The 20,593-nt window shown below is 40.3% G+C and overlaps 1 protein-coding gene across 1 annotated transcript; it reads left to right on the forward strand.

The window, feature by feature from the left end:
* Positions 1–16,487: 16,487 nt before the first annotated feature.
* LOC110869034 (beta-fructofuranosidase, soluble isoenzyme I) lies at positions 16,488–20,123 on the forward strand. Its single transcript, XM_022118333.2, has 7 exons — positions 16,488–16,779; positions 16,902–16,910; positions 17,673–18,529; positions 18,637–18,798; positions 18,910–19,145; positions 19,285–19,372; positions 19,796–20,123. Exons 1-7 carry the CDS (start codon positions 16,488–16,490, stop codon positions 19,985–19,987), a joined length of 1,836 nt encoding a protein of 611 aa, XP_021974025.1. The 3' UTR covers positions 19,988–20,123.
* Positions 20,124–20,593: the final 470 nt, after the last annotated feature.

The following is a 20,593-nucleotide window of genomic DNA, read 5'->3' on the forward strand; positions in this document are numbered from 1 at the left end:
AATCTCTAGTCATTCAAAGAGTTCTTTGTCACTTCCAAATAACTCTTCATCAGATTCACCTCATTCATTCTATTTGCTTTCTTTTCTGGATCCGAGCCGGCCTTGGAGAAAGAACTTCAAAGCAAATAATTCAAACATACTAGTGAACCTCCTTCCACGTTTTGCAAACGTGGAGGGACCCCGTGACCTGCGTTAGGCAAAACTGAACCCTTCAGCCCTTTTGCCTGACCAGCCCAGCTACCATCCTTGGTCCCTTATTTGTTGCATCAACAAGTTGGCGCCCACCGTGGGGCTACGCCGCTGTTTCTCCTCGAAAGAGACCTGGTACGTGTAGCTCCTCACATTCAAAACCACCATGTCAGAAAGTGGATCTCCGGGAGAGGTAAACCAGATCCCTAACACCTCTACCCCGGGAAGTGGTCAAGCTCACACAACAATAACAACGCCTTTCTCAACTCCGGGGAGTACACCCGAGTTTCTTACCTTTAACACACCAACCCCATCTAGATCTGGAGCTCCGTCTCCCAACGTTGGTGTATCAGATACTCCGGCACGTGTTGAACTTACCCCCGAGGGGGTCGCTAATAACTTCCTTGAGCTAAGATCACTTCTTAACCAACATGTGAACAGAGAAAGGGAAAAAGGTGTAAGGATTCGTCTAGATTACGACGAACCTGAGCCAACGTTGTCTCCTGGACCACCTCTACCACCCTTCGTTACAAGAAGTGAAGCCGGTCCTAGCAACCCTTCAAACCTTCACCCTTATCTGTCCACTGTGACAAACCCCACCGTTCATCCTATTCTCTCTTCCCAACCAACTGTTAGTGGTACTCCTCTGGGACACGAGTTAACACTCGACCAACTCCTACAATCCCCAGTGACCAGTTGTCCCACTTCTCTAACTACTACATGGGAGCAAGCCCTATCCGTGCTCCCTTTAGCACGAAGTGCCGTTGCCAGCACCCCTCTTGGGGGTAAGTTGCTCAGTTGGTCCGGGAAGCCTTCAAGGTTTCAATTTCATACCCAACATGATGTCTCAGATGATGGCCAACTTCCCATGGCAACACTTCATCAATCAGGTGCTTGCCACCCAGGGAAACCATGGCAATAACAGCAACGTAGGTACAAGACATGAAGAAGACCTGGCTAAACCTTACAAGCCAAGTAACCTTTCATGCTTTTCTAGACAGATAGCTGATTATGATTTTCAGTCTAAAATCAAGATGCCAGCTCACATCAGAACGTATGATGGGACTGAAGATCCCGAAGATCATCTTCAGATCTTTACTGGAGCTGCTCGAATAGAAAAATGGACGAACGCTGAATGCTGCCTAATGTTCATGCAGACTCTTGTTGGGTCCGCTAGAATCTGGTTCAACGACCTACCTGCTCAAAGCATTCGAAGCTTCGATGATCTCAGCAGAGGCTTCCTGGCAAACTTCTCCCAACAAAGGAGATACGTTAAAGACGCAACAGTGATCTTCCAGATAAAACAACGCGATGACGAAAGCCTACGAGCATTCATTGAACGATATAAGAAAGAAGGGCTAACCTACGTGGGGGCCGATGAGAAAATGAGAGTGGCTGGTTTTATGAACGCCATAACCTCTAAGTATCTCACACGAGATTTCAACAAATCTCTACCCAAAACCTTGGAAGAAGCCCTTGAAAGAGCCGAGGCTCATATTCGAGGAGAGGAAGCTGTTGATATCAAGGAACAAAGAAAAAGGGGTTCTGGTTGGCGAAGTAGCAGCCCAGCCAGAAAGAGAGGCAACTTTAACTCTTACGACAGACGCTCAAAGGGTTCAGACCCTCGAAGGGTTGAAGGGCGAAACCCTTCAAGCAGAGATAAAGGAATGAATTTCACTCCTCTCACCAAAACCCCTCAAGAAATCCTGGCAACGGAAGAGGTCAAGCAAAACTTCAGACCTCCCAGGCCTCTTCCCAAAAGTCGGAAAAACGAAAACTCCACTCAGTTCTGTGAATTTCATGAAGAAAAGGGACATCACACCAACGATTGCTTCCAGCTGAAAAAGAGAATTGAAGAGGCTGTCAAGTCAGGAGAACTTGCCCACTTGGTCAAGGGAGTTCGAGACAAGATGGCTGAAAGCAAAGGGAAGGAAGTAAACATGGTATATTCTGACGAAAAGGTCCCTTACAAGAAGCAACGGTTGGAGGATTGGGAGCTTCAGTGTGTCTGCTTCCCCCCAACAAGGAAGGACCCACTCCCTGGTCCCCTTGTGGTTGAAGCCATCGTAGGAACCTTACAAACATGCAAAGCATACATAGACACGGGGGCAGCCACTGAAATCATGTTCAAGAAGTTTTTCAACCAATTAAGTGACGAGGAGCGTTCAAGGCTCCAACCCTCCGGGACCTCCATAAAAGGTATCGCTGATATAACCTTGAAGCCTTTGGGGCAAATAACTCTTAACGTCTGTTTCAAAGAAGGTTTAAAGGAAAGGACTCGAGCACTAACCTTCGTGGTTATCAACATCCCTTCCAACTACGACGTAATCATAGGGAGGCCCGGACAATGTGCATTTTACATGGCTGTATCTGTTGGCCATGGCACCGTCAAGTTTCCCACTGAAAGAGGAATTGCAACCCTTCAACCCTCTCAGGAAGCTTACCTGATCGAAGGAGAAAGTTCTAATGACGAGAAAGACAAGCAGGGGTTAGTCATCAACCCTAAGTACCCCGAACAGCGGATAAGGGTCAACCCCAACCTCTCTCAAGAGACTCTTTCATACCTTGAAAAGCTGCTAAAACATCACAGCGATGTGTTCGCCTGGTCTCCCGAAGACATGACCGGGATCCCTCGAAACATTGCTGAACATGAGCTAAGAATACCACCGAATGTCAAGCCAGTTGTCCAAAAGAAAAGAAGTTTGGCACCCGAAAGAAGCCTGGCAGCTTGCCAAGAGGTTGAAAAGCTTGTATCAGCTGGCATTCTCCGAGAAGTTAAGTACCAGTCATGGATTGCTAATCCTGTCATGGTCCGGAAACCCGATAACTCTTGGAGAATGTGTATAGATTTCAAGGATCTTAACAAGGCTTGTCCTAAAGATTGCTACCCACTCCCAGAAATTGATCTTAAGGTTGATTCCCTCACGGGATACCCGTTCAAATGCTTTCTTGATGCATACAAAGGCTATCATCAGATCCTCATGAAAAAAGAGGATGAAGAGAAGACGGCTTTCCACACAGACAAGGGCATTTTCTGTTACCAAAAGATGCCTTTTGGCCTCAAGAACGCGGGAGCCACTTACCAACGACTCGTCGATAAAGCCTTCGAAGACCAAATTGGTAGAAACATGGAAGCATATGTCGATGACCTGGTGATCAAAAGTAAAACGGAATACCAGATGCTTGATGACATCCAAGAAACCTTCAAGAATCTTAGGAAAATCAACATGAAGCTTAACCCGGAAAAATGCTCGTTTGGATTTGAGGAAGGAAAATTCCTGGGTCATATTGTTGGAAAGCAAAGCATCAAGGCCAACCCCAACAAGGTAAAAGCCGTTCTCGAAGCTAAACCACCAAGAACCAAGAAGGAGGTTGAAAGCTTGAATGGGAAGCTTGCAGCCTTAAAGCGTTTTACCTCAAAACTGGCCGAAAGGTCTCTACCATTCTACAAAACGCTCAAGAATTGTTCAGATAAGAAAGATTTCAGATGGACCGATGAGGCTGAGGAAGCTTTCAATCAAATGAAGCAGCACCTTGCTTCACTACCAGATATTGCAGCACCAGAAACTGGGGAGCTCATATCGGTGTACCTCTCAGTCGCCGACGAAGCCATCAGTGCAGTCCTCACCATCGAAAGGGACAAGGCTCAGGTACCCGTCTATTTTTTCAGCAAAACTTTAAAACTAGCTGAAACCAAATATCCTCCCCTTGAAAAACTAGCCCTAGCCTTGGTCCAAACAGCCAGAAGGCTTAGAAGGTACTTCCAAGCACATCCTATACAAGTGGTCACTGACCAACCTGTCAAGAACGTGCTTGAAAAGCCTGAAAACTCAGGTAGATTGGCAAAATGGGCAGTGGAACTAGGTGAACATAACATCACCTACGTCCCACGAAAAGCAATCAAAGCTCAGGTTTTGGCTGACTTCCTAGTAGAAGTCCCAAGCCAAAAGACTGAAGAAGTAAACACCACAACCACTGAACCCTCCAACCCTGAAGCCTGGAAACTATTTACCGACGGGGCTTCAAGCGTTGAAGGGTCAGGAGCTGGTGTGATCCTAATCAACCCTGAGGGGCTAGAGTACACATATGCTCTTCGTTTCAACTTTCAGACCACCAATAACGAGGCTGAATACGAAGCACTGATCGCTGGTCTCCGGCTAGCCAAAGAAATGAAAGTCAAAAAGCTTGAAGTGTTCACTGATTCACTACTAGTATCAAGCCAAGTCAATGACAGCTATGTCGCCAAGGAGCCCAACATGAGAAGGTACAAAGAAAAATCCAAGGAATTAATGAACACCTTCCAGGTATGCAACATCAAACAGATTCCAAGATCCCAAAACAAAAAGGCTGATGCCTTAAGCAAATTAGCGTCCCTCACATTCGCCCACCTCACAAAAAAGGTGTTGGTTGAAGTGTTGAAGGCTCGTTCAATTGACGAATTGGAAGTCCAAGATGTGGTCACCGAGGAAGATCCAAATTGGATGACTCCCATAAAGAAATTCCTTCAAAACAACGAACTACCCAACGATCAAATAGAAGCTGAAAGGGTAAAGATCAAAGCAAGACAGTATGTGGTGCAATGAGAAATCCTCTATAAAAAAGGATATCTTACACCATTACTAAGGTGTGTGGGCCCTGAACAAAGCAAGTATTTGGTTAAAGAAGTGCATGAAGGAATATGTGGAGCTCATTTTGGAGCTAGGTCGGTGGTTGCAAAACTCATGAACTTGGGATATTTCTGGCCTTCAATGCATCGTGACACCGTCGAGCAATTGAAGAAATGTGATGCCTGTCAAATCCACTCCCCAATACCAAAAAGTCCCAAACATGACTTGGTCCCCATAACCTCAGCATGGCCATTCCATAAATGGGGAATGGACATTGTTGGACCATTCCCTCCAAGCAAAGGGGGAGTAAAATTCCTGTTGGTAGCAATTGATTACTTCAGCAAATGGCCAGAGGTTAAACCCCTTGCCAAGATCACAGGAAAGCAAATCATAGACTTTGTATGGGAGAATATCATATGCCGCTATGGGCTGCCAGGGGTAATTGTGACCGATAATGGGAAACAATTCGCTGAGAAACCCTTCAGCCTTTGGTGCAAGGAGTACAGGATCAACCAAATCTTCAGCTCAGTGGCTTACCCGCAGTCAAACGGTCAGGTTGAAAGGACCAACAGAAGCATAGTAGAAGGCATCAAGACAAGATTGGGGAGATATGAAAATAATTGGCTGGAAGAATTGCCTAGCGTTTTATGGGCAATCAGAACAACAGAAAAAGCAAGTCACAGAAAGACACCTTACACCTTGGTATTCGGATCCGAAGCCGTAATCCCCGCTGAAATAGGAGTTGTAACCCAACGAATTGTCAACATGGATCCCGAGGTAAACACACAAGAGACCATGTTGAACTTACAACTCTTAGAAGAGGCCCGGGATCAAGCAGCAATACAAGAAGCCAAATACAAGCAAAGGATGGAAAGCTATTACAACAAGAAGGTCAAGAACGAACGATTCAAGCCAGGGGATCTAGTCCTCAGAAACAACGAAGCAAGCAAAAAAGAAAATCAAGGGAAACTAGGCCCGAAATGGGAAGGTCCATACACCATCCTCGAAGCACACAAAGGAGGATCCTACAAGCTGGGAGATCTAGAAGGCAAAAGGCTCCCAAGGCACTGGAACGGAAAAACTTTAAGAAAATTCTATGTTTAGAAAGTTTGGTTTGTAGCAAAGCAAAAACCTTTTGTAAAAGCAAATGTTGCTTGAATGAATGAAGTTACTTTATCAAACTTGTCTTTCTATCCTAATATCAGGTTGAGAACCTAGCAAAAAACTCCATGGCAAGGGCCATGTAAGGGGATGAGCTCCCAGGCCACATCGCTCAATAGGTTCAAGGGTTGAATGGACCTATATAAGGGGTGAGTTCCTAGATCAATACAACTCCATGAGACTTATCAAAGAAAAACAACAATGTCTCATAGACAGGTTTGAACAGCCTACACCAATCGTTCCTTAAGTCTAAAAAATGTACTCAATAAATAGACTTACGAAATCAAACAAATTACAACAAAATAAAAGAAAAGGATAGATACTACGTCTTGATGATAAACACTAAGGCAAAGTGACTGCAGCACTGAACCCTTTAAAGTGTAAAAAACATAAAGACAAAGTAAACAAAGACAAGGCAAGAATAAATAAACAAGCCTATCAACCAAACATACAAACCAAATCAGAAGCTACCCAAAGTTCAACCAACAGGTACCGAGCTTGAAAGGTTAAAGGCTTCAACCCATCAGCAACTGTGCAAAAAGCTTGAAGGGTTGAAACCCCACAAAACAAACCAAGCAAATGGAACAAACAAAAACACCAACGATAACCATCATGTCATAGTTAGAAAGGCCATAAAAGACCTTCATAAGATAGTCAAAGCAAGCCCTAGTGACTTGCAAATTAAACTACTGTTCAAACGGCCATATAGGCCTAACCAACCATAGGAACCTTAAGGGTTCCCAAAACCTAAACATTGTTTAAAACATTACAAAACATTAAAGTGTTTGCTAAGAAAGCTACGAATAAATGTCAGTTATCAGAGGGCCTAGAACATTCACCCTTAGACTTTTTGGCTTTCTTAGTCTTCTTCATCTTGGCACCTTCTTCACCACCAACAGCAGAGGTTTCCAAACCAGCATCCTTCGAAGTTTCAGGCAGACTCGAAAGGGTATCATCACTGTCCCCAGAGTAAGACCTCTTCCTCGATAAAGAACCCAAAACCTCAGCACAAACCTTCTCATTCAACCCCTCAGGCTTCAATCCCTGTAAAACAGACAAAGGCTTACCAAAGCAAGAGGATACCTCATGAATGTAAGGGTAGGTTAGCCTCTCCATCTGCTCAACAGAAGCCTCGGGGCGAAACATGGGGGACTTCTCCAAAGGTTGTCCAGATTCATGAAGTTTATAGCCAGCAGTAAGGCCCTGATGCTTTCCCAGGTTCAGCAGCTTTGTGTAAACATCACCAAGGGCAGAGTTAAATTCCTTGGAATGCAAAAGGTAAGTAACCACCTGCTGGAAACCATGCTCGATCAACCATTGATTGTCCGCAGTCACCTGACCAACTGAAGCTTTCAACCCTTCCTTTTCTTCACGAAAAGCCTGCTGCTGGACAGACAATGCCTCTCGATCAGCCTTCAACTTCAACAAATTTGCTTCAAAGCTCTTCCTCAGATCACCCATCTCAATGGCATGCATCTTCTTCAGATCATCAACCTCTTTCTTCCACGCCGCCTCCTTCTCTGCAAACCCAGCCACTTCCTTCTTCATCGATGCTAGGGAGGATTTCATTTTGTCTTTCTTCTTAGAGAAATCCTCATACTCCCGCATCCTTTGGCGAAAGCGTGTAATCCCTTGGGGAAGCATGGCAGCAAGGTTGCAGGTAGTTAAAACCATGCGAGATAACATAAAGTCATCATCCATCTCAACAATGGTTTCACGAACAGAGGGAGGAGCAAGATGACTAAGAGCATCCTCACAAACGGCAGCATCCTTGAAGGTATCATCATTCTTCACTTGCCAAGAAGGAACATAAACACCTTCAGGGTCCAACCCTCCAGCGTCCCTGCTTGATGATTCTTGAACAGGAGTAACCTTCTTACCTCGAACCTTCTTGCCATGAACAACCAACTCCTTATCTTGTTCAACACCCGCTTCAACCTGATCCTCCGAAACCTCAATATCATCAGTCAAATCCACTGGCTCAGTGGAAGTGGATTGAGGCCCAGCTTTCAGCAAACGCCGAGAAGATCGACGACTTGAAGACTTAGGGGCAGTAGACTTGGTAAAACCCTTAACATTGGCAACATTAGCATAACCCGTGCCCTCAAACCTTTGCTCAGAGGTTCTCACCACAACATTCTCACCCGGAACAGTTGGAGCATCTTCAAAAACAACATCAGACGTGTCGTCACTCTTGATGAAGTCCAAAGCAGACATAACTGCCAAAAAACAAATAAAGAAAAATAAGTCACAAACAAAGTAAGGTAAAAAGGCATAAAAGGGGAAAATGCATACCAACGCCATTTCTCATTAACACCGGATCCCGATCGGCTTTTGCCCAAATATTACTAACCCCTAAAAGCACTAACAAATGTTCGGGAAAGGGACGAACCCTCGAAGGGCACCCCCGAATGGCTGAAAGAAAGGCATCGTTCAAATCAGACTCAGAAGGTTCCGGATCATTGAGAACAGCATCCGGACGCCTCCATACCATTTTAAAAGGAATGATAGAATCAGAAACCCAGAAAAACTGATCCTTCCAGGATCCAAGGGTTGTAACCATTGATGAAACGAGACAAGTATCAACCTTTGTCGCTTCAAAAGTAAACCAATCGCCATTTTTGGCTAAACGAAAAAACCTCCGGAAAAGCAACAGAGAGGGATCATAGCCAAGAGCACGACAGAGCACTTCAAAGTGCAAAACCCTAGCCATTCCTTTTGGATGAACTTGCCCAAAAGACACTCGGTAATACTCAAGCAAGTTTAGAACAAAAAGCGAAAAAGGGTAACGAAGATTGGACCATTGAAAATGGCGACAATACAAAGCAATCGAACCCGGAATCGGTTTGTCAATAGAAACATCACAAGAAGGGGCGGTTGGGTTAAACTTTTTATCAATACCATATTCAAGGCAAAATAGGTCTACCTCCTCTTGTGTCATCCGAGAGAATGACCTCGCTAAATCCTTAAGGGCACCCATGATAGAACAAAGTAAAAGTGAAAATGGAGAAGAGAAACTAACCTGAGGAAGGAAAAACTGTGAATGATTGTAAGGAAAATGAAGAAAGTTTGCAACTGATAAAATAAATATGAAAGTAAAGTAGGGGTATTAAAGGTAAATAAATAATCCCTGCCAATCCGCCGCCTGACACATGTCAATCAAATCAACTGTCAAATCGTTTCAAATTCAAATTTCAAAAAAGTAACTGCCTCAAACCTTTCAAGCCTCCAAGCAACGAACCTTTCAAGCCTTCAAAAGACATGCATAAAAGTCAGAAGTCTTTGAGTGTACTACACCAAAAACCTCTGACTTGGGGGGCTGACGACGGGGGTAGCCCAAGGATAAACAAAATGATTAATATGCAAAGAGCTTAAAAGGTTGAAAGGTTCATCGGATGAAAAGCTGTAAAATGAGGGAATCGAGGAACAGTAATTAGTCATGTCTAACAGCTCGTCCCACCAACTCACGCTCACCAACTCACAAAGTCAGAGCAGGTCTGCACAAGCACACTCTATTAACCAGGGGTCCAAAGCCTTCAACCCCAAAAGGGGAAACCCTCCATAAGCAAACAGGTCTCGCTAGTATAGTCCATACCATTTCGGGAGGTGTCTTCCACTATAAGAAGACAGCTCATAAACACTTCAAAGACATTCCAAAAAGCATAGAGATTCCTTAATCTCTAGTCATTCAAAGAGTTCTTTGTCACTTCCAAATAACTCTTCATCAGATTCACCTCATTCATTCTATTTGCTTTCTTTTCTGGATCCGAGCCGGCCTTGGAGAAAGAACTTCAAAGCAAATAATTCAAACATACTAGTGAACCTCCTTCCACGTTTTGCAAACGTGGAGGGACCCCGCGACCTGCGTTAGGCAAAACTGAACCCTTCAGCCCTTTTGCCTGACCAGCCCAGCTACCATCCTTGGTCCCTTATTTGTTGCATCAACAGGTTAGATCCGAGCTATTCATGGTGGATTGAAGTCAGGACTTGGTGTTCTTGAAGAACACCATGATGACATCACCCAGGAATGCCTAGATCTTGGTGATTTCATGGTTAGAAATCAAAAATTGAAAGATAGAAAGATGTAGGAGCATGTTTTGATCAAGAAAGTACAAGATTTAGGTTGGAAACTTACTAAAATCGGAAGAAATCTGAGGAAAGAAGAGGAGCACGAGCTGGTCGATCAGAACTTTCCAAAAGTGGTAAAGAGTGACAATGACAGCCCTATTTATAGGCTCCAAAAGAGGAAAGGGCTGGCCGATCAGCCAGGCTTCCCCGATCGGACAGCCTGCTTGATCGAACAGCTTGTTCGATCGGCTGGGCTGTTCGATCGGCTGTTAGCCTGATCGATCAACAGCCTGGTTCGAGGGTTCGGGCGACGATTTTCGATATTCTGGTTTCGAGCAAAGGCACTACGAGTACGATAGAGTTTCCTATTCAAATTACTTTCAGTCCCAACTGCTATATCTAACATACAATCATCTATAATTCTCCTTATCCTAACGTTGCCATTCGTCGTAGTTCGATTTTGATTGCATTTGATTTGAGTTTCGAGTTTCGATTGATTACCACACAACATAAAGTAAACACGCACAGGTAACACATAAGGCACACACACACGTATAACAACAACCACAGTTCGCGTAATTCGAGATCCGAGTTCGATAATGGTTAGATCGGTTTGATTACTGATTAATTAACTTTATCGCATTGTTACTTCCTACCATTCACAGTCGTAAATCGGTTCGCGATAAAACGTTCGATTACTTCGATTTTCTTTCTGATTACAACACTTACTCCACATAATACAAATAAAATTGAAAATAGACTATTTACAGTCAAAGAAAGTCAAAGTTGACTTGGACTTTGACTTTGACTTTGACATTCGAAAACACGGGGTGTTACAAGTTCTACCATTTGGGTTGTAACAACTAACAATTGTATCCGAACCCGACTCGTTTGTTGGAGGAAGCCGTCAAAACCAACGAGAACGTGGACCTTCTCAACGAGGACGTTGACCTTCTCAACGAGGACGTTGATCCTTAAGAAGGGTTGATTGTTATGGACTGAATCCATTGCAAAGTATGAGACTTGTTCCACCTCAGTTGTCCATACAACTAATGTGGGGTTTATAACCCAAATGACACCCTCTCCCATTAGTTCTACCATTTGGGTTGTAACACTCTCCTACGGCTTTCATCGGAGGGGTTTTTTTTTTTTTTTTTTTTTTTTTTTTTTTTTATATAGAGTCGAGCTTAACAAACCAAGCCGTCAAGATCTAAACCTCATTTGCTAATTACTGAAAATACAAATTTGAGAATGTTAATTTGGGTTTATTAAAACATTCAATGCTCTTTTTCCTCCTTATGAAATTTATGCTATGTTTGCTTACTCCTTTTCTAATCACTAACAATACAAGTTGGTGTGTAATTTTATATTTCTATGAATATTTACTTTAATATAACACTAGACATGTTTCTAATTATTAGTCTAGAAAAGCACATTATTATAGATTTAAAAAGAGTATAACTAGTAAGGATTACCTATTTGACTATATGAATTTCCTTAATAATAGACAATGTTAGGTAAATATAAGTTAAAATTAGAAAGTGTAGACAATTCTGGATCGTCAAAATATACTTTAATTTTCATCCGCTATATGTAAATGATTAAACATGTGTTGGTAAGCCCTTATTGGATTTATAGTATTGATGTAACATATGATATATATGAATAATGCATGTACATAACAATAATAGAAGTACGAATTTAATCAACGGTCTAAGATATTTGCTCATGTCGATTTGGTACTTTGTAGGACCGTCGTTACCTACTTACCTTTATGATCATGGAGATTGTGCTTTTCTTTTTGCACTTTTTTAATTCCTTTAATATTTGATAAAAATAACCTAATTTTATATATTACAAGTTGAGTTAGCAAGTTGTGACATGATCGTTATTGCGGCCTAATTCGATGAAGCTAAAAATGAGTTAGTGTTTTGAGTTAACGGGTAAACGGGTTGACACATTAACGAAAAAGGACACGATTAAAACGTGCCTAAACTGGCTTAACTTATTTGTTAAATTTGTTAATAGGTTGACATGAAACGTTAATGACATTTTTATCAAAACAATATAGTTTTATTGTTTTATAAATAATTAAGTATGTACTTAATTTTTGGTAGCTTTTTAGTTATCGTGCTAAGTGTATTGTTATTTCTTAATCGTGTTCATATGAACCGTGTCAATATTTGTGTTAAGTATTTAATTGCGTTAAATGTGATTTATTTTAGATTTTTAGCTCACAAAAGTTATGTAACTCATTTATTAAATATGATTGTATTAAACGTGTCATGTTCAAGTCAATAATGATTTCAAATGGGTGATTTCAGACAAGTTAATTTTTTTGAGTTAAGGAGGGACATGGGTTCAAGAAATATAACTACCTAAATTCGGTTTTATCAAATTCATTGGAATTATTAGCGAGTATATTCTGTTATGTGTATATTATTATGGTTAAGTTTTCAGTTCTGGTGCATTTGATAAAAATAGAGAATAAATTGTTTATAGTTGTACTTTAAAAAGAAAATATTGACACGAATAAGTGCAAACTGAGGATTGTATTTTTCTTTCAATCTAGAGAAAAAAATAAAAATAGTTCAATAATTTCATTAGGGTGTAGGGAGTGGTTAAACACTTTGAGTGGCAAACCAAACAACCGACCAATCAGAGCGCGCCATGTCAATCAGTCAAAAGTGTTTAAACTTTGGTGAAAAGTGTTGGCAATGGTTTAAACATTTGGTGAAGTGGTAAACTATTTTTTTTTAAAAAAAAAGAAAAAGGTGTGATTGGTTGAGATAGAAATGGACCCCACCACAATACCCTCCCTCTCTCTCCTTCCTCCCTCTTCCCGAATCGGTGTTCCCTCACCGATTTTCCTCACCTTTTCGGCAAACAACATGCGGCAACATGTTGGCGGTGGGATGGTAAGCGGTGCCGGGTGGGTTTACCGCACCCACTCCGGACACCCTTATTTCTTTTAGTTTTTTTGAATTTATTCTAAAGAAAACAGCTATAATTGTTTATTGTTGTACTTTAAAAAGAAAACAATGACACAATAATTGCCGTACGAGGGGACATAATAGACACCTGAAGCATCAACCAACGGTTCATTTTTTTTTAATTTTTTTGGGGGGCATTTCTCTTACAGTCCTGATTGAAATAAGAGGCAATTAAATTTGATGCTGTCAAATAACCATTGGGACACGTGGATCAACATGCCCCGTCATTTGTCATTTTGTCAATGTTAACAGCATCTCCAACGGTCGTCAAAGCTCATCTAACAAACTGGCTAGTTAGCATGTTATATCATTCTAAATTCTCATTTTTTCTCCAACAATAAATCATTCTAAATCTTTACAATAATAAAATAAAACAAAATAAGTTTGTGAGTGGGTGGTCCCTACCATATCGTACCAACCTAGTCTCGGCTGAATCAAAGCAAATGGACACACTCCTTGGCATTATCTATACAACGTGTTTGTGTATTTAGAAGGCGAGTAACAAGCTAAGAACATGTACTCCGTCTTTGAGGATTCGCTTAGTTTTCTTTGGTATATGAATAGGGTGAAATGTTTGAATGTTGTTTGGTCGAATTGGAGTCTATGTCCTTTGTAATTTTGCTTTCCGTTATTATATCTCTAGTTTCTTAGGGTTAGAGCATAAACGACGACGGTCCGTTGCTCAAGTTTGGCAGAGCGGACCACCCCCACCGGACAATGCGTGGTCCTTGAGTGAAATTGCAAAATTGGGGGATATTCTGCACCATCTAGAAATTATATACCTGATTTGTGAAGCAAAATAACAAGAACTAAAAGATGCTTAGCTGTTTCGTTTCTATTTCAAGAAAAAAAAAACTATTTTAAGAGTTAATTACATAAAAAATGTTCATGTGTTTATAAATTTGCATCTTATGTACATACAGGAACCAATTGTAAACCTAAACTCACCTTCAACGGAGTTCACAAAGCTTAGAAGATACTAAAGAAAGCTTCGGATGAAAAAGAAGAAACTCTAGAGAAAAGGTGATGTAAATTAGGAGAAAGGTGTATAGCATTGGAAACGTGGCAAAGAAGGAACGTGGCATTCGAGGCAACGTGGCAAGAGAAAGAAAAAAAAAATGGTTGAATGAATTGTACACAAAGCTTAAATAAGTTGTAAAAACCCTACAGTAAAAACAACTCACATAAGTATTTACAAATTAACATAGGGGAAATTAAATGAGATATCAAGAATCGGGTATATATTTCTTGTTTCATGATGTATTTTCAACTAATTATTTGTTCATGGTTGTAAAATGTTTTAAAAGTGGGTTTCTCATAACAGTTTAAGATTGGTTGTTTAAAACCTATGATGAAACAAATTTAAACAAGCAATTCCAATCACCCCTTAGTTGCATAAGTTTCAAATGTTTGTTACTAATATAGGTATTATCGTACATTTAAAAACCATAAAGAAAAAAAGTTACGAAAAATAACTATAAAGAAAAAAAATAGAACGGGCACATCAAAATTTAAATGTTTGCAACTTTCAAATATTTTCATAACTTACCTTTAGAAACCATAAGTATATTAACGAACACAATAAATCGATATAAAATTAAAAAAGAACGGACATCCTCAAAAAACATCTCTCCTCTTGAACCATCGGTTGAATGGTAGGTAAAATTAAGACTGGGTGGTGTGGTATAAAGTCTCTTGGGATTTATAGTGTCACGTCAGTGTCACGTATACACTACATAAGTGAGTGGCTTTATCATTAACTTGCACGGTGTGAGATAATGCACCTTTAAAGCTCATGTTAAACAAAATACAAAAAAGGAAATCAAAGACGAAAAAATCTGATTGGTTGGAATCTATGGGCCGTACATGCACATTCCAATGACGCTCGTTAAAGGGATGGAGCCCCCCCCCCCCTTGCGCCTAGGAAATGAGGAGAGGGGCACTATCAAGGTTGATAGGGGCGCAATACCACACCACCCAACTTAAGCAAGAGTTTTTGGCTCAAACTTCTTTCTTGTCACTTGTAAGATCCGACCCCTTATATGAAACTAGAATTGTCTGTTTTACATACACAAAGCTCACGTATTATTTTGGTTGATCGAGTGGAAAGTTTTTCGGGGTCACCCATCATAATTGTTCCCATTTAAGTGCACTTAACTATGAAGTTTTTCTATCATTCATCGTCAGTGCATCCAAAATGCATTAATGATACTTGAGATGAGAAAGCTCTTGTGATCCATTATATCCGGATTGAACAAAACAATGTGAAATTTGCCTAATGTGTCACAAAACAATCATGACGATGCGTGATGAAAATCCTTCGAATTCCAACACCTCCATCATACTATTGACACCCCAACTAAAACACCATTATTGTTTCAACTTTACATTTCACACTATCATCCCATTAGAACTCCACGTAACCCACATTGTTTCATCATATAGTGAAACAAAATCAATTTGATCATCATTATTATTCATATACTTGTATGTATAAAATATATCTATATAGTTCAAATATAAATATTTTTGAACTTGTTGTATGAACACTTGCTAGATAGGGAAAACAAAGTAGTTTTTCTTTTAAGAATCATAAAAGAAATTAAATACACGTTTTAGAAACTAAAAGTACCAAGCTTAGAAGAGATAATAAAAAATCGGAAAATCACAAAGGGACAACAAAAAATAAGGTGAGGCCAAACGTACTCATCATACAAGCTTAAGCTTAAGGTACATCTCTCTATGAATAAAAGTAGACAGATGATGTGATTGATTATTCAGTAAATGACAAAAACACGTTCACTAGAAACCATGTGATAGGTACATTTATCACAACCCTAAAAAATATTAAAGGTATATCTTTTTTAACAGCAAAGACCCGAGATCACCTGACAAAAGGATCACTCTTTCGCCTAAAATATAAAGCGTGGTGACCCAGCCCACCACTCTAGGTGGAAACCCATAAGTGAAAAAACTCTTTGGCCCAACCTATCTGGCCCAACCTGAAGTAAATTGCTCAAACCAAGATTAAACTCACGACCTCTCGTAAGAAAAGTCATCTGGCTACTGCCAGACCAAATGACCTTTAGCAGTGGCGGATTCAAGGGTTTCTATGAACCCCTCGGTTTGAAAACAAGTAGAGGAAACTTTGGATGATTTGGGAAAAATTATTGTAAATCTACCGAAAAGAAATTTTCTGGATACATAAATGTATCTTAGATGTAAAAAATAATTCGTAAATCAAATTGACATTTATGTAATCATGACTTCTTTTACTCTAAAATTAACGGCCACAATTAATACTTCAACAAAAATCATATTTCATTTTTAATAAATTGATAAAACCAGAGGTGGTTAGCCCAAAGCCCCAAAAATATCTACTTATAGTTGCAAAGTACACCAACTTAAGTCACGGGGTGCACACACAATACCTGAACTCACTAAACACTCACCAGTCCAGTCAGTCACCATGCAAACCCCTGAACCCTTTACAGACCTTGATCATGAACCCCTACTGGACCACCACCACCCACCACAACAAACCACCACAAAACCTTTGTTCACCAGGGTTGTGTCCGGTGTCACCTTTGTTGTATTCTTCTTTGCTTTCGCTATCGTATTCATTGTTCTCAACCAACAGAATTCTTCTGTTCATATCGACACCAATTCGGATAAATCTTTTATAAGGTATTCGAAGGCCGATCGCTTGTCGTGGGAACGGACCGCTTTTCATTTTCAGCCTGCCAAGAATTTTATTTACGGTAAGTAGTTGTTGTTTACAGATCGGATTTATGTTTTATGGTTGGTTTTTTATGTTATTTTGTAATTGATGTTTTTTTTTGGTGTTTATTGTTTGATGATCGGTGGATGTTATGATCTTCAGATCCAAATGGTATGTGTTTTTCATCATCTTTCTTTACTTTTACTGAAATGTTGGGTTGCAAACGAGCGGATCGGAGCCGGGTTAGGCTCCGGCTTGGCTTGTTTATCATAACGAGCTGAAATGTTGAGTTTGGGCTCGGCTTGGCTCGGCTTGGCTAATTTAGCCCTCTAATTAACATTTTTCTACTCGTGAGCCGAGTTTGATCTATGTTAACTTAAATGAGCCGAGGTCAAACTTTGACGAGCTGGTCCTCAGTGGCGGATCTTGCCCGTTGAACCTGCCAGGCCCGAAAGACACGGACACTAAAATTAGCACTACGGCCGAAAAACTTGCCAGGGCCGAACATAGTATATATACAAAATTTCGATCGAAATGCGGAAAATTAGCACTACGGCCGAAAAACTTGCCAGGGCCGTGGCCCTGCCACGGCTCCACTAAGATCCGCCCCTGCTGGTGCTGGACTCGGCTTGTTTACACTCTAATTGACGAGCTTGATCTCTCTCAAGTTAAATTGAGGCGAGATTGAACTTAGACGATCTCATGCTCGACTTGGCTCGTTTACACTCCTAAAATGGTTAATTGATATGTTTAAATATAAAAAAAATAATAAATGAGAAAATAAATAAATAACTAAACTAATTAAACAAAAAAGCAAATATATAATCGCTTGTCGAGCCAGCTCGTTTAATTAAAAAGAAAACATAATTTTATACGAGCCGTGAGCTGTTTGAACAACCCTTATGTTTAACCAAAGTTGTTGTTCTACTTTAGGTCCGTTGTTTCACATGGGCTGGTACCATTTGTTCTATCAATACAACCCATACGCACCGGTTTGGGGCAATATGTCATGGGGTCACTCAGTGTCCAAAGACATGATCAACTGGTACGAGCTGCCAGTCGCTATGGTCCCGACCGAATGGTATGATATCGAGGGCGTCTTATCCGGGTCTACCACGGTCCTTCCAAACGGGCAGATCTTTGCATTGTATACTGGGAACGCTAATGATTTTTCCCAATTACAATGCAAAGCTGTGCCCGTAAACTTATCTGACCCGCTTCTTATTGAGTGGGTCAAGTATGACGATAACCCAATCCTGTACACTCCACCAGGGATTGGGTTAATGGACTACCGGGACCCGTCAACAGTCTGGACAGGTCCCGATGGAAAGCATAGGATGATCATGGGATCTAAACGTGGCAATACAGGCATGATACTCGTTTACCATACCACCGATTACACGAACTACGAGTTGTTGGATGAGCCGTTGCACTCCGTTCCCAACACCGATATGTGGGAATGCGTCGACTTTTACCCGGTTTCGTTAACCAATGATAGTGCACTTGATATGGCGGCCTATGGGTCGGGTATCAAACACGTTATTAAAGAAAGTTGGGAGGGACATGGAATGGATTGGTATTCAATCGGGACATATGACGCGATAAATGATAAATGGACTCCCGATAACCCGGAACTAGATGTCGGTATCGGGTTACGGTGCGATTACGGGAAGTTTTTTGCATCAAAGAGTCTTTATGACCCATTGAAGAAAAGGAGGATCACTTGGGCTTATGTTGGAGAATCAGATAGTGTTGACCAGGACCTCTCTAGAGGATGGGCTACTGTTTATGTATGTTATTTTCTTATTAGTTTACCTTTTTTTTTTTTTTTTTTTTTTTTTTTTTTTTTTTTTTTTTTAATATAACAAAGGTTATAATGTCTAGATAATTATAACAGAATGTTGGAAGAACAATTGTACTAGATAGAAAAACCGGGACCCATTTACTTCATTGGCCCGTTGAGGAGGTCGAGAGTTTGAGATACAACGGTCAGGAGTTTAAAGAGATCGAGCTAGAGCCCGGTTCAATCATTCCACTCGACATAGGCACGGCTACACAGGTTTTATTGTAATTTTAAGTTATTGTATAATGTAACGTGTTATAAAAACTTTTGGTCAAATATTATGTTGAGAAAATAGTAACATGACATATGGCGATTTGGTGTTTGTAGTTGGACATAGTTGCAACATTTGAGGTGGATCAAGCAGCGTTGAACGCGACAAGTGAAACCGATGATATTTATGGTTGCACCACTAGCTTAGGTGCAGCCCAAAGGGGAAGTTTGGGACCATTTGGTCTTGCGGTTCTAGCCGATGGAACCCTTTCTGAGTTAACTCCGGTTTATTTCTACATTGCTAAAAAGGCCGATGGAGGTTTGTCGACACATTTTTGTACCGATAAGCTAAGGTAACACAAACACAAATTTCCATATGCAAGTATTATTATTATTATTATTATTATTATTATTATTATTATTATTATTATTATTATTATTATTATTATACTGAAAATATTATTTCTTTTTAAATTTGAACAAAAATTACAGGTCATCACTGGATTATGATGGAGAGAGAGTGGTGTATGGGAGCACTGTTCCTGTGTTAGATGATGAAGAACTCACAATGAGGCTATTGGTAAGTAAACATTTACTTCGGGCTGTTTGTTTACCTCTTAATGAGGCTCTTAATGGTTCAGATCTCTTACTGGTGCTGCACTTAATGGTTCAGACTGTTTGTTTAGTGAGCAGATGTCTGAATGGTTCAGACATTTGCCTCTGAATGATTAAGTATTATACAAAGTCTGAATGGTTAAGACCTCTAATCTGAATTGGTCTGACATTTGTCTCTGAAGGGTTAAGCATTATACTGGCTCTTAATGGTTCAGACCTCTTACTGGTTCAGCACTTAATGGTTGAGACCTCTTACTGGTTCAGCACTTAACCATTCAGAAGTTGCCAAACAGCCCCTTCAATTTTTTATACATTAAATGATTAAATTATAAGTTATAGTACCATTAAACTTATAATGAATTTTATGTTTTTTTTTCTTCTGAAAAAGGTGGATCATTCGATAGTAGAGGGGTTTGCGCAAGGAGGAAGGACGGTTATAACATCAAGGGTGTATCCAACAAAAGCGATATACGAACAAGCGAAGTTGTTCTTGTTCAACAACGCTACAGGTACGAGTGTGAAGGCATCTCTCAAGATTTGGCAAATGGCTTCTGCACAAATTCATCAATACTCGTTTTAATTACCGGCTATTGCTATCTTTTTGTTATTGGTATTTATGTATCTTAATTTTCTTTTAAACCTTTTTATTTGATAAATATTGGTTCTTGTTATTGTGATTCTAGTAGTAAATGAATGGTGTTTTGGGTTATCTGTTTTTATGGTGTTGCTAAAGAATACTTGTAGCTGGACTTGGGGTATTCATCGGTTTAGGTCTCGGTTTCCTCTGTTCGAGTGTTTTTTAGTCGAAACCAAAAGAGACACTAAACCGTTAATGTTAGCAAAACCTTAAAACCCAAAATTTAACAAGATACGTGTTCATCGCTTTGGTTCCCTTGGTTTCGTAATGTGTTGAACAAATAGAAAAATCCATAGCTCCGAATTAAGTTTTCTTGATATAAACCAAAATGTAAGTCGATTCGGTTCAGTTTTCAGTTTCTTCAGTTTGAAACCGTATTTTGAACACACTAGTTACGGTGGTGATATGCAGAACCAAAGTAAGACACTCCAACAATCAAATCAAATATTACAATGTTTTAAGTATAACATGAATGTATACTTTACTTACATAATTAGAGGTAACGTTTGACTACATTTCACAATTCTCAAAACCTTACCAATACCTTTG

Source organism: Helianthus annuus, chromosome 7 (genome assembly GCF_002127325.2).
Source record: "Helianthus annuus cultivar XRQ/B chromosome 7, HanXRQr2.0-SUNRISE, whole genome shotgun sequence".
NCBI classification, from domain to species: domain Eukaryota; kingdom Viridiplantae; phylum Streptophyta; class Magnoliopsida; order Asterales; family Asteraceae; genus Helianthus; species Helianthus annuus.

Excerpts from the sequence above, each read along its gene's own strand:
- LOC110869034 (XM_022118333.2), top strand. The coding sequence starts at position 16,488 with ATGCAAACCCCTGAACCCTTTACAGACCTTGATCATGAACCCCTACTG. Across the intron at positions 19,146-19,284 it reads TTTTGTACCGATAAGCTAAG|GTCATCACTGGATTATGATG; the intron begins GTAACACAAACA and ends CAAAAATTACAG. Across the intron at positions 19,373-19,795 it reads AACTCACAATGAGGCTATTG|GTGGATCATTCGATAGTAGA; the intron begins GTAAGTAAACAT and ends CTTCTGAAAAAG.